Here is a 14,284-nt window from a genome sequence, read left to right as displayed (position 1 = left end):
AAAATGTAGAAGATACAGAGATAAATATAAAGGAAAAGTACAAAATAAGCAATTTATTGATAACCCAAAAATGTTTTATAGAGAACTGGGAAACAAGATAAAAGTAATTGAAGACCACAAAAAAAAAAGAAGAAATAGACGTACTTTGGAGAAATATTTATGAAGATCCTGTGGAACAAAGATGATAAATGGATAGAAGAAGCAAAAGAAAGAATAAAGAAGTTCAAATGTACAGGATATGAAATGGGATGAAGTAACTGCCAGTGAGACTGAAACAAGGTTAAGAAAATCTAATTGGAAAACTCCAGGCCTAAATGCAGTTCCTAACTTCTGGCTAAAAGTATTAACATCTTTGCACGAAGATTTAGCCATGAGTAAGAATTATTTATATGAGCACCCTGAACAGACACCAACCTGGCTAATAACAAGACAAACAATGCTCCTACTTAAGAGTGAACCTGCAAGCTATCCTAAAAATTACAAACCGATACTTTGCCTTCCGACGACTTATAAACTATACACTGGAATTGATGCTGACACAGTTTATAGTCATTTAGAAGAAAACTCAATTATGGCAATAGAACAAAAGTGTCATAAAAGAAAGTCATATGGAACAAAGGATCATTTTTGTTAACTAAAAGTCATAGTGAAGAACTGTAAAAAGGGGGAAGAATCTAAGCATGACATGGATAGACTACAAAAAACAATTTGACAGTATTCCACAATCATGGATAAAACAGTGTTTAAAAATGCATAAGATACACTCTACACTGAAACTACATCACAGCGACCATGAAACAGTGACAAACCACTTTGCTATTAAGCCATGATAAAGGACAAATTATTACTCCAGGGACAGAAATTCAAAGGGGGATATTCCAGGGTGACTCACTGTCACAGCTGTTCTTTTGCCTTGCCTTAACAGATTAGGTCATGGCTATAATTTGGCTCCTAGAAAGCAACAAAGTATAAAGACTTCTCTCATCTTCTCTTTGTCGATGATTTAAAACTGTATCGCTCTTCAGATGAAGAACTGAAAGCACAATTGCAAGTAGTCAAAAGTTTTTCAGATGATATAAGAGTGTCATTTGGTCTTGATAAATGTGAAAAACATCAGTTTGTAACAAGAATGTGATATAAAAGAACCTGAGCAAGAGGGAGTATACAAATATTTGGGAATTGATGAAGGATCAACAATAAAACATGAACAAATGCGAATAAAACTCAGTAAGGCATATTTCAGAAGACTAAAATTAATCCTGAAAACAGAGTTGACATCTAGGAACAAAGTTCAAGTTATAAACCAACTTGCTCGTCCTGTCCTAATTTACAGTTATGGAGTGATTGACTGGCCTCAAAAGGTGTTAAATAGATTAGACAGGAAAACAAGAAGGATGCTTCATGTTCATCAAATGATTTATAAAAATCAGTGCATACCAAGATTACATATTCCCTGTTCAGGAGGAGGTATGGAGCTCCTTCAAATGGATTATATATATATCAATCTGCAATTGTGGGACTGCATACATATCTGTTGACCTCACAAGACCCAAACATAGTGAAAGTTTTGAAACACGAGGAGAGTAAATCTAATACGACTTCCCTTCTTAGTCTAACAAAAGCATATTAGCGTCAAGCAGGAATGGAAATCAAAGAAGAAGTAGACAAAAATCAGGCAGCAACTGAATGTGCCAAAAACAAAAGAAAGAATATAAGGGGAAGGATCAGATTAGAAAGGCAAGAAGTGTGGAAAATTCATAAATATAGCTGCAAGTATAGAAAACTCCTGGAACCACCTCATATTGATCAGGATCTAATGTAGGAATGGTTAAGGAAAGGCACATTTAAACCAAAAGATGAAAGGTTAATATTGGTGGCCCAAGATAGTGGACTACGTACACTTTGGTTTACAAAGTCCATTGAAGATGTGGGAGAAACAGACAAATGTAGGTTTTGTAAAACAGAATTGGAAACAGTTGCACACCTTGTTGCTGGTTGTGACATACTAATGGCAGAAGGACTGTATACTGAAAGGCATAATAATGTGGCAAGACTGTTCCACTGGGGATTGTGGAAACATTATGGTATTAAAGTGGCTGAAAAACACTGGAAACATGAGCCACAAAGCATCATAGAAAATGATGAAGTCTACATCACATGTGATCACCTATTACCAACAGTTCAAAAGACAGATGCAAGGAAACCAGAAGTAGTGGTCCATGAAAAGAAGACAAAAGTAGCACTGATCATTAAAATTGCTACACCCAGTGACTATAGTGTCTTGCGTACAGAGAGAGACAAAGTCATAAAATATCAGGATTTGCAAGCAGAAATGAGAGTGATGTAGAAGAAAGCTACCCAGACAGTTCCAACAGTAGTAGAAGCAATGGGTCTTATAAAAATAGAATATACAGTCATATTTAGATATGTTACAGTTGCATGTAACTACATACGAACTGCAGGAGGAGTCATTACTGGTCACATTGCAAGTGCTGTGAAAGAGCACTTGTGGCTGACATCAAAGACTGAAACAATACTAATTTCATGAAATTTAATCATAATTTGGCTTAGGAATGGGGTCCATTCCCATCATGGTAATAGAAACCCAAAAGATTTGGAAAAATTAAAATGGAATAAGGCATCCTGGGATATTGTCTGGGCCCACTGATGCAGTGTTCTTGGCCTTACAGAGAGCATTAAGGACCTGTTCCCTGGTGATAGCAGGAGGAGTTACATTTGATGGTATTTCCCTTGGGAAGGATGAGGGGAAGAAAGGGGTAAAAAGTTGGAGGTGAATTTGTCAGTCAGTAGGTTTGTTATAGCTTCTAGATCAGAATAGGTGACTTCATTTACAATGAGCTCTGCACACAACTGTGTATTCCCTTTGAGGTTGTGGACATAGCTAAAGAAGGGTCACCTTCAGATGGCTGAACTTTTAAAAGTTTGACTTTCATATGGCCGAGACCATAGGATCGAACTTTTAAAAGCTAGAGTGCAGAACGGGAAGATTTCCCTTTACCACAATGTAATGCGATCTCGGAGTTGGTATATTTAAATAGCGGGGGGGGGAGGGGGTGTAGGGGGGCTTGACCCCTGCTAGCACTGTTTAGCCCCCCCCCCACATTTTCAAACATTCAGATGTTCGATCACATGGTCTCAACCATATGAAAGTCGAGCATTTGGATGTTTGACTATGTAAAGTAGACCCCTAAAGAATGCCATGTGGTTGTCCTTGGGCTGGGAGGCCATATTTACTTCAAATTTGGCTTTAGTAGATGTTATTTGCCCCCTGAGCTGTTTGTTTAGTTTGATGAGAGTGCTTTTATCCTGCTGTGTAGCACCTCCTAATTTTTGCCATGATTCTGCCTTCTGTTATAAAGCCTACTGATTTTGTGATTCCACCAAGGTGGCTTGTTTTTTGGGTTAGTTCTGTACTTCTTCCTTGTATAGGATTTTTGTGAACAGTTTTGCATAGGCAGCAGTGTTCTCAGGGTTTATGGGGGGCTTCTAATTTTGCCAGGTTATCACTTAATAGCAGGAATTTAACCTTAGAAATAGTTCCTGAATATTCCAGGGTTAGCTGGGGGTCCAGGTTTTATTTTTACTTCAAAGGAAACCATTCTGAGGTCTGCCCTTACCAGAAAAGACATTACACTAGGGGGTGTGCAGCACACTGCCATGTTAAGGACAAGATCTAGTATGCTTGCAGCCCTGGTTGGTGTACTGACAATCTGGTCCAGGGAGTTTGTGTTTCAAAAATTCAGGAATTTCTGTAATGAGCCTTTTGGTGTACAATGCTGAAATTATACTTTGTATATTTGAATGGTGAATCCCCAACCTCACTACATACATTCTTGCTATGAATGATTTACTCCTATTTTCCTATCCCCCTTTTACTTACCCCGATACACTCCTAAGAATGAAAGTGTGGTCATCCATATGGCATAGCCGATCTATATCATCGACTTTAAAAAAATTAACGTTGTTCCCCTATCTAAGAACAACACTATCCACATGTGCTGAATGCTTTCTTGATAGAACTCCAGTCACAAAGTTTCAAGTCTGTAACATAACTTGAGGGTATATAAACTGTCAAATAGATTTTGTAGCACAACAAAGTCAAAGAGGTAATGCATTTTTATATTTTTCTTATCTCTATCTCTTTGATAGACTGCAAGTCACCTACATAATCATTTGATTATTCTTATTACACAGTTTCGGCCACTCTAATCTGCAACAACATAATTTCCAGTTGTCTCAGATGTTCTTTAAGCTTCCTATAGTGCCAGGAGCATCAGCAGACATAAAAGCAATAAAGGATATATTATAAAAAATCAAGCAGGGCAAGAAATTTTAATTGAGCAATTCTGTTACTTCCAGTTTAGCATCCGTTAGGTGTGCGTCATTGTCTCTGCCACAGCTCTTCTCCCCTTCTTTTGCTGCTTGTTGCTGTGCTGCCAATACTGAGCTGTGCGGACAGTTTAATTAAGGAGACCCAATAGAAATAACTCTGCCATCTGATCAGATATGAGTAAAGGGGAACTAAGACTTCTTTGGATCTAGTGGAAATGTACTTGGAAATTAGATGAGGCAGACAGAAGGCTTTCCGAATTACTAAGGAGATATGATGGTCAAACAAACAGGATAAAAACTAGGAAGGTCCGTATCCCTCAGACTCTTGAAGCTTGGTTCACTTAATGCACCCTGCCATATATTCAGAGTATGTCCCTTTTTTCGTTTTACTTTATTTCAAAGTGTTTGCTGGTATTTTACAGTTGTAGCTGCAAAGTTCCTGCACACAACTTTTTTTTTACTGATTTTACAGTTAGAAAAGCTAGGTCAGGTCTCCACTATAGTGGGTGCAGAGAGTAGCTGCCTCTTCTGAGCTTGGGGATCACAGAGTAAACCTCAAACTGCCTTACTGTGATTAGCCAGTAGGCTATTTTGCTTGCTTGTTGATCTTCTGTGCTTGTAAAAAACTTGTATCATTTACACAGTGCTTACCACTGTTTAGCAACCATACCATTGAGATTTATGTGTACCCTCTTCAATCCAGCTCCATCCAAACTTTGTAAGTACTCTACTTTGCTGAACTTCACTTTTTCTTGTTATTTCACAATGCTGTTGTTATAGTTCTCCATATTTACTAAGTTGCTGCTGTTTTTTCACACTTTAAAGTGCTGTTGTAATTTTTTTTTTTTTGCAGTTTTTCAAGTGTTTGCTGGTATTTTACTGTTGCAATTGCGGAGTTCATGCACTTTGGGCTTGTTTTTAGGGATTTTATAGTTGGAAAAGTTAGGTCAGAACTCTAGTGGGAGTGGAGAGTTGCCTGGTCTCTTCTGAGCTTGGCAATCACTGAAGAAACTAACTATCTAAAGCATTTGACATGGTCCAACACAAACAACTTATCTCTGTCCTCAATAACCTATCCTTCTCTCAATCAGTCACCAACTGGTTTCAATTTTACCTGTCTGACCACCAACAAGCCGTTGTATGGCAGAATGACATATCACCCCAACTACCTGTCTCCACAGGGGTTCCCCAAGGATCCATCCTTGGACTCCTACTCTTCTCTGTTTACACCAATAATCTAGCCTCTGCCACCAAACATGGCACACTCATACAATACGCAGATGACTCAACATCATCTGCTCAGCCCAGTCCCTACCCAAACTGCAATAAGTCACACAGGAAGCCTTTTCCTCTGTTGAAACTTGGTTATCCGATGCCCAGTTAATACTCAACCCACACAAAACTAAACTACTCATCTTCCAACCCACCAAATATACTCAAAACAACTCTCACTTTAACATCACAGCAAAAGACATCACCACTATATACCCAACTGAACACACCAAACTGCTAGGAGTGGAAACAGACAATAAAATAAAATTTGACATTCACATATCCATGACCATAAAAAAGTCCACAAAAAACTAGGAGCGTTATACAGAAATAAGCAACTTCTCACCAAAGCAGCAAAGATTTCAATAGCAAATTCCCACCTTATCTCCACCCTACTTTATGCCTCTCCAATATATACCAACCTAAGGCAGTGCAATCTAAACAAGCTAGAGACCTGCTACAACAAAATCGCCAAATTCGCCACAGGGGCATCCTACCGTAGTCACCACTGTCTCTCACTTGCTGAACTGGGCTGGCTTGAACCCCCTCACCTCCTTCAGTGGTATCAACTCTCACTCGCCCACAAACTAGTAAACCATCCTCTAAGTGTCCCATCCCTCCAGAATCTACTCCAACCCTATCGCACCACCAGACCACTAAGATCCAGCAACAAAAATCATTTGCAGATCACTAAAGCCAGTAACTCTGCTGGTGAAGCACTATTTTCTTGCACCATAGCCAAATTATGGAACTCCCTTTCACCCACAATTACCTCCGTACCATCATGAACGCACTTCAAAACTTTACTAAAAGCGCACCTAAAAACATACTGGCTATGCCCTTGCAACTCCCACTCTAATATCACCCACCCCATCCAACCACACTACCTTTCTTTCCACCCCACTAACTACCTTGATTATAGCAAGCTCAGATGCTCATAAGCCTAGTACTTATTATACAGCAGGAACTTCTTATTGTAACATTTGCTAATGTTTGTTATGTACTTCACAGATAAAGATTCTAGTTGTCTACTGATGTACTATGTTTTTCATCTGTAAATATGTTGTAAGTAATTGCTATGTTAATCAAATTGTTAATCGCTATGTAATCCAATGTAACCACTGTCTATTTATTTTAACCGTGGAGCTTTTCTCCCCAGGCCTCCGCTGAAAATGGACCTATGTCCAGTCGGACATTCCCAGTCAACAAATGTAAATAAATAAATAAACAAACAAACATTAATGTGCTGTTGTGATTAGCCAGTGGGCTATTTTGTCAGTTTTCTCTACCTATATAAAGACATCACATTTGCATGACACTGCTCATCATGCAGTACAAGTTAGCAGTGCCCTGTATACACACAGGTATTTAGAATCCCACTTTCTCAATACAAATATCAGATACTTCCTTAGTACATAATAGCATGGCAAATACCTGGTTTGTTCTTACAGGACCACTAGTCTGTATGACAACACTAAGATTGTAGCTCTTGGCTAAACAGCACCCAAGCAAATCTGCCGTAAACCCGTATATTATACAGATACTGTGGTCTAAACACAAAGTAGTATGGCTCCAACAGTCTTGTCTTAAACATTGTAGTTTCAATTAAATAGGATCCAAGCAGACCTATTCTAGACATCCAAGTACAACATCCCTTGTAATCTACTAAGTAAATATCTAAAACCATGGATAAGCACTTTCCTCCTGTCTCTGCAGCCAGTATGGTGGAAACAGGCATTCTGAGACAATGTAGCAACTCTCTCATGTTTAAAAAGAATCTCTTAATTTTTAAACAATCAGATACACTGTGCAAGAGATGTACGTATACATTATTACTTAAGGCAAGACTCTCACATACTGTCACTATAATTTCCAAACAGGTTGTCAGAAAAACACGGCACCACATTCTACCTACCACAAACACTCATGTAACATAAGGTACTTAACAGTAACCTACCCAAACCTCAAAGGCCCCCCCAGATGTAGCTATAACAAAAGGGATTCTCAGCAACCCCACAAACATTCTACCAAAGTAACATTCACCACAACACACAGATTCATCTCATGGTGTCTCAAGTCATAAGCCCATATAGCAAAACACCAGAAAAACAAATGTTCCAGTCATAAGTGGTTCCAACCTGAGGCACAGAGAAGCTCTACTCAGTAAGATGTGTAAGGAGAAGGTCACAGTGAGCTTCCTGTTAGGGCTAGGATCCACCTGATCATGTATGCACTCAAGTCATTGAACTACAAGTATCAGTATGACTCTGTCATTTTACATGTGGCTGCAAATGACCATAGAGATGTACATCTCTGGCCTAAAAGAAAGAGGCACAATGGAGCTCTTGCTGCGTTTGTTCCATACTGCTATGAGGTTAGCACCGAGTAGGATTCTACCTTTACTGAGGATGATGCCACAATATGAGCAGAAGATCATTCACTTTAAAAATGGCTTTGTTTTTGGTGTCATTCTAAGAAGGTACAATATTTGTCAGCCAAACTTAACACAATCCCAATAAGTCACTACTATGCCAACCTCATTTTCTGCTTCTTACCCAAGAACATCACCATATATCCATTCCCTAATTGTGCCCAGAACCACAGTTTACACTGACTAACCATCTGTACTAATTACTACTACATTCCTACAATATCTTCTTCTTTCACCCTTCTTAGCTTTCTAGCATTTACTACTATATTATTTGACACAATATCGCCATCCTCAATCATCATCACTAACTACATAAGCAACTCTAATTAATTACTTCAACACTCTTCAAATGCAAGCAACATGGCACAAAAACTAACACTGGACTTGATCCTTACTATATTTTGTACAACTGTAATACTGTCATTGGTGACAAATTCAGCTAGTATTACCTCTATACCATTTTGTTATAACTACTATAAGATTCCCTACTATGTATCTTCACTACTGTATCAAGATGTTACGTCTATATTATGAAATGTTTAATTTGTATCTATTTCCTCATCTATGTAATGACTCTGGGTAGAGGATTTCTCCCTGAGCCGCCGATGAAAATGGGTTCTGCTCCGTCAGACTTTCCCAGTAAACAAATGTAAAATACATAAAAGCAAATAAATAAATATAGTTGACATACCACACTGCTTCAACAGAGATAACCTGCACCTGTCCCATTTAGACTTTTGAATATTGGCTAAAACTGTGGTCACCCACACAGTGCCTTTTTTATGCAATACCAATGTGATAAACCTTGCAACGTAACAAAACCAACACAGGAGTCTAAATTAAAAAAACTCCAATCCATGCAAGCTCTCCTCACCCTGGAGAAAGTAGATATCTGTGCAGTTATTCAGACACGGTTTAAGCCACGAACAGCACCCCAGTAGTGCAAGGTTATAATGCCTTACATAAATTTAGACCAGTTACTGTACAAAAAAGGGACAAAGTATGAAGGTGTCTCAATATTCATCAAAGGCAGCAACAGCTCAAGACTAGCCAAGCAGAATGCCACACCTGAGCTCCTCCTTCCTTGTTCAGCTCACCATAGCTAAAGTCCTATACCATATCATCACAAGCAACAGGTCCTCTTCTCTGACCCAGGACACCCATACCATAGGTGGTACTAGGCTATCGGCCCAAGGGCCTACGTAAGCCTAGCCAGCATGGTACCATAGCTTACGCCACCCAAGAAAGTTATTTTCCTGTGCCACTGTCCAGCAGACACAGAAGTGATCCCCAGGGTGTATTTCCTATTTCCCATCCACTCATCAAGATTTTTCTTGAAGAGTGCTAATGAAGAACTTTGCTTGACATAGATGGGTAGCTTGTTCCAGAGTATAGGAAGTCTCTGGGACAGGAATCTATCCCTCCAGCATGTCCTGTTTATTGTGGTGACAAGGTTTAGGTCCCTAGAGCATGTAGCTTGGAGGGATTGTAATTTCTTTAGGTGTAGCATGTCCAACAGCTCTGGGTTTGACATAGCTTTATATGTTAGGCAGAGATCACCTCGGAGTAGGCGATATGCTACGGAGTAAAGCTGGAGTTTTTTGAGGCAGTCAGTGTAGGGCATTTGTTTGAGGCCAGTAATCCTCTTTGTGAGGTACTTCTGTGGCCTTTCCAGCTGCTGCAGATGTCTTGTGAGATGCATTAAAAAAGGGGCGCTGTACTCTATAATGGGTCTAATAAGTGATGAGTAGAGGGGAACAATGACCTCTTTTTTCCTGGATGAGAACCCTTTTATGTGTGCCACGTAGAAGGACTTCCTGACTACTGTGGCGATGTGACTATCAAAGGAGAGACTACTGTCCACCTGGGTCCCAAGGTCTCTTATCACGCATTCGGTGTTAAGTAGATTGCTGCCTATGTGGTAGTTCATGGGTACAGAGTTTTTACCAAAGGGGATGACACTGCACTTTTTTGCACTGAGCTTGAGGCCATGACTCTGAGACAAAATAGACTTGAGCAGAAATCAGGCTGATATAGGATGGAGTGTATGATTTGGAGTTGAGTTTGAAGGAACAGGTGAGGTAGTTCAGGTATTTTAGGGGGAGAGTGGTGAGATTTGTGTGTTTGTTGAGCTACAAAATCTTGCTACTTTGTGGCAGGTTTATTCTAATTTAAGTAAGGAGGAGTTCAGATTTGTGAGTATTTGTGAACAATAGGTTAAGCATGGCAGAAGGTAGGCATGGGTAAGAGAAATCTCAAGAAGTGGTTGTGCCTATAACATATTCCTAGTTTTTGGTGTTTTTTAATGTTATTTTGGATATGATAATAGGAAGCAACTCTAACAGCTCACAGCTTTAATCCTCTGGAAAAACTGCAGACCAGGCATTATTTCTTGGACCATGATTTGGGGAGTCAAGCCTTCCTTCATATCACTGTAATTTAGGATTTGGCTTTCATATGGGGCTGTCTTGTTTTTGTGCTACCCTGATAGTTTCTGACTCCTAGAATTCTTCCCTTTTATATACTCAGGAGAGTTGCTGGCATTAAAACAGATATGCTTGCTGTCTATACAACTAGGAGCCTACGTCTCAATTTAATCTATAAAGGGTTGTTCTTTTGTGAGCCACAAATACCATCCTGCTTCCCCCTATTATTTTACTCCACTGCCAATCATAAGCGGACAGGTGATCTGCTGTGGCGACCCAGAACCGGGAAAACGCCAAAAGAAGAAGAAGACTGACTCTTCCTGCTAGCAGCTGCTGTTGGAATTTCATGCAAGTCATACAAGGTTGCAAACTGGCTCAGGGATAGAACCCACATGGTCAGAATTGCAGGTGCCATGTCAGACTCTAAACCAGTTACAAGTGGCGTCCCACAAGGCTCAGTCCGGGGACCTCTCTTGTTCGGTATATATTTCTCTGAGGTACAGGCTAATATGGGAGGACTATGGCTGACCAAGTTCACAGATGACTGCAAACTGGGTGCTATAATCGACTCGCCGACTGACACAAACATCCTCCAAAAGGGTTTCACAGAGACGGATAACTGGTGCCAGAGCCATGGCCTAAAGCTAAATGCCAAAAAGTGCATAGTCATCCCCTTTGGGAAAAACAAAGTGCCCACAAATTACCACATAGGTGGTAATCCATTAAGTACGGAAGAAGTAATTAGGGATTTGGGGATCCAAGTAGATACCAATCTCTCCTTTGACAATCACGTTGCCAAAGTGGTTAGAAAGACCTTCTATATAGCCCACCTTATCACGAAAGGGTTCACATCTAGATCAAGAGAGGTCATTGTGCTCCTCTACTCATCACTCATCAGGCCCATAATTGAATACAATGCCCCATTTGGGATGTACCTTACCCGACACCTGCAGCAACTGGAAAGACCCCAAAAGTACCTCACCAAGAGGATCAAGGGACTCAAACAGATGCCCTATGCAGTTAGGCTAAAGAAACTCCAGCTCTACTTAGTTGCTTACCGCCTACTCAGAGGCAATCTGTGCCTGACGTATAAAGCCATGTCCAACCCAGAATTAATGGACATGCTCCACCTCAGGAAATCCAAATCCCTTAGAGCTACACGCTCCAGGGACTTAAACCTCAGCACAGAAATAAATAAGACATGCTGGAGGGACAGATTCATATCCCAGAGGCTCCCCTCACTCTGGAACAAAATCCCAAACCATGTTAGGCAGAGCCCCTCAATGATCCTCTTCAAGAGAAATCTTGAAAAGTGGGTGGGAGATCGTAGGTTTACCCCTGGGATCTCTTCTGTGTCCCTACTAGGCAGAGGCACAGTAAACTAACCTTAAAAGGGCTATCTGCTGTGACCTACTATACAGAGGCACCGTCAACTAATCTAAAAGGGTGACGAAAGCCAAACACACTCTGGCTAGGCTTATAAATGCCCTAGGGCAGATAGCCTAGTATCAACCTATGAACCTATGAAGTGCATAGTTTATCCTAGTAAAAACAGAAGTTGCCAAATCTTCACTGTTTTCACCAGTTTGCAAGAAATTTGTTTTGCTTATTGACTTAATTTTTTTTTGGGGGGGGGGGGGGCACAACAGTGTTCAAATAATTGTTAACTCAATGCTAAATCATTGGTGAGGTTGAAGTGGCAGGGTCAGAACATCACACACTGAATGCCCACTGCCCCTGAGTTGTGGGTGCTTCTGAAAAAAAAAATATGCTGAACTGGAGTGGAAGGAGTGATTATCAAGTGTAAGTCAATGAGGGTGTCATAGAAGCCCTGCTGGTACAGTAAGAGTACATCTGTTTACAGTTTCTCTTGCTTTAGTTTTGACTACTTTTGCTTCATGTTAAGCACTTACATGATGATATTCCCATAAACCACTCTTTTGTAGCTAATGGAAAGAAATTATAGCTGTAAAGCTACCTTACTTCTACAGTTATATTCATTGAAAGGGTGAATAATGATAACAATTATAACAGTAATAATAATAATATATTCATTAAAATTAACATCTTAAAAAACACATTCCTAGAATTGGACATAAGATTTTAGAAACGGTAATGTTGCGAGAAACTGCAATATTCCAAGAATCTGGTCTTTTTATTTGTAGACAAGTGAATGTAGCTGGAAAAAAAAAAACTGTAGCCTAATAGTAATTCCTCAAGTAAAATCACCAGGGCAAGTAAATCTGAACTGCAGTAGTAGAGCGCATTGAAGAAATCTGAAGAGAGGTTAAACTGTAACGAAAAAGGAGTAAAACTTTGTAGTGATAACGAGTAATTTTTTTCTGAATGTACATACAGATCTTGGGGGGGTGGGGTGGAGGAACTTCACAGCTTTATTGTTACAAGAATGATCCAAGATAGAGAGTAAAGAGTTTACATAATTAAAATGTTTGCTCTTTGTTTCAGATGCAGATAATGCTGCCTTATTGTCTTGAGATAGTTATCTGTGCTTCTGAACTGGCTGTTAACAGACTTGATAACAAAGCACTAAAACATTTTATCAGCCATGTTATCTAAACCCTTGACTGAACTGTTTAGATAATCGTTACGCACAGGTGTAGTACCCAGTTGTTGGAAAGAGAAAGTATTTATAGCATAGAAGGGAAATGGCTTATCTATACAGGTTAGCTACTTGATATGGGAGAAATACTGAAGTTCGGTTACACTTGTTATACTGTGTGTCATACCTAAACTAGGGAGTTTGTGGTGACCTGACTGCTTCTGAAGGTTGTTGTAACTTTTTTATTTACTCACTCATTCATTAATTACATTTCATTTCTTTGCTGACTGGATATTGTGAGAACCACAGTGAAAGTAGCCTTCCAGTAAAAACAGAAAAAAAATGGATAATCATCCTACTCATCTGGCTAGCTTTACTCAGGTTACTTTTCTCCAACTCTTACAGCCACTTTGCTTCCCAATCTTTTTATACGTTATTGCTCCTTCTCATACTGCAATTACTTCCTAAACTCTTACACCATCTCTCACACCCTACGACTAGCTACGATTCCTCCTCTGTCCATTTATCTTCTTGCTCATTTTCACAGCTTCTCTTTTCATATTGCTCATCAATTTAAGCTACATTCTACTTGGCTGTCTGTAAATTACGATACTCAAAAACACACCACTTTGATCTTTTCCCTGCAGCCATCATGCTATAAATTCATTAGCTGTTACTGTATGTTCATAGGTTCATAAGTTCATATGTAGGTACTAGGCTATTGGCCCTAGGGCCTATATAAACCTAGCCAAAAAGGTACCCTGGCTTTTGCTACCCAAGAAAATTATTTTCCTGTGCACATGTCAAGCAGAGCCACAGAAGTGATCCCCAGGGTGAATTTCCTATTTCCCATCCAATCATCAAGCTTTTTCTTGAAGCGTGTTAACGAGGAGCTTTGTTTGATATAGATAGGTACTTTATTCCAGAGTATGGGAAGTCTCTGGGACAGGAATCTATCCCTCCAGCATGTTCTGTTTATTGTGGTGACAAGGTTTAGGTCCCTAGAGTGTGTAGCTCGGAGGGATTGGGATATCTTTAAGTGGAGCATATCTAACAGCTCTGGGTTTGACACATGTTAGGCAGAGATCACCCCTGAGTAGGCGATATGTAACGGAGTAAAGCTGCAGTTTTTTGAGACAGTCTGCGTAGGGCATCTGTTTGAGGCAGGTAATCCTCATTGTGAGGTATTTCTGCGGCCTTTGCAGTTGTTGTAGATGTCTTGTGAGGTACATACCAAAAGGG

General features: G+C 39.8%; 1 protein-coding gene across 1 annotated transcript in view; it reads right to left on the bottom strand.

The window, feature by feature from the left end:
• LOC122794961 (HSPB1-associated protein 1-like) overlaps window positions 1-14,284 on the bottom strand; it is a 477,584-nt gene that overhangs the window by 434,311 nt on the left and 28,989 nt on the right. The window contains exon 2 of the mRNA XM_044063556.1: window positions 436-442. Within this exon, the coding sequence (XP_043919491.1) occupies window positions 436-442 (7 nt within the window). The remainder of the gene's footprint in view (window positions 1-435; window positions 443-14,284) is intronic.

Source organism: Protopterus annectens, chromosome 2.part1 (genome assembly GCF_019279795.1).
Source record: "Protopterus annectens isolate FY-2018-M chromosome 2.part1, PAN1.0, whole genome shotgun sequence".
Classification (NCBI taxonomy): domain Eukaryota; kingdom Metazoa; phylum Chordata; order Ceratodontiformes; family Protopteridae; genus Protopterus; species Protopterus annectens.
This window is presented reverse-complemented; position numbering and strand designations above follow the sequence as displayed.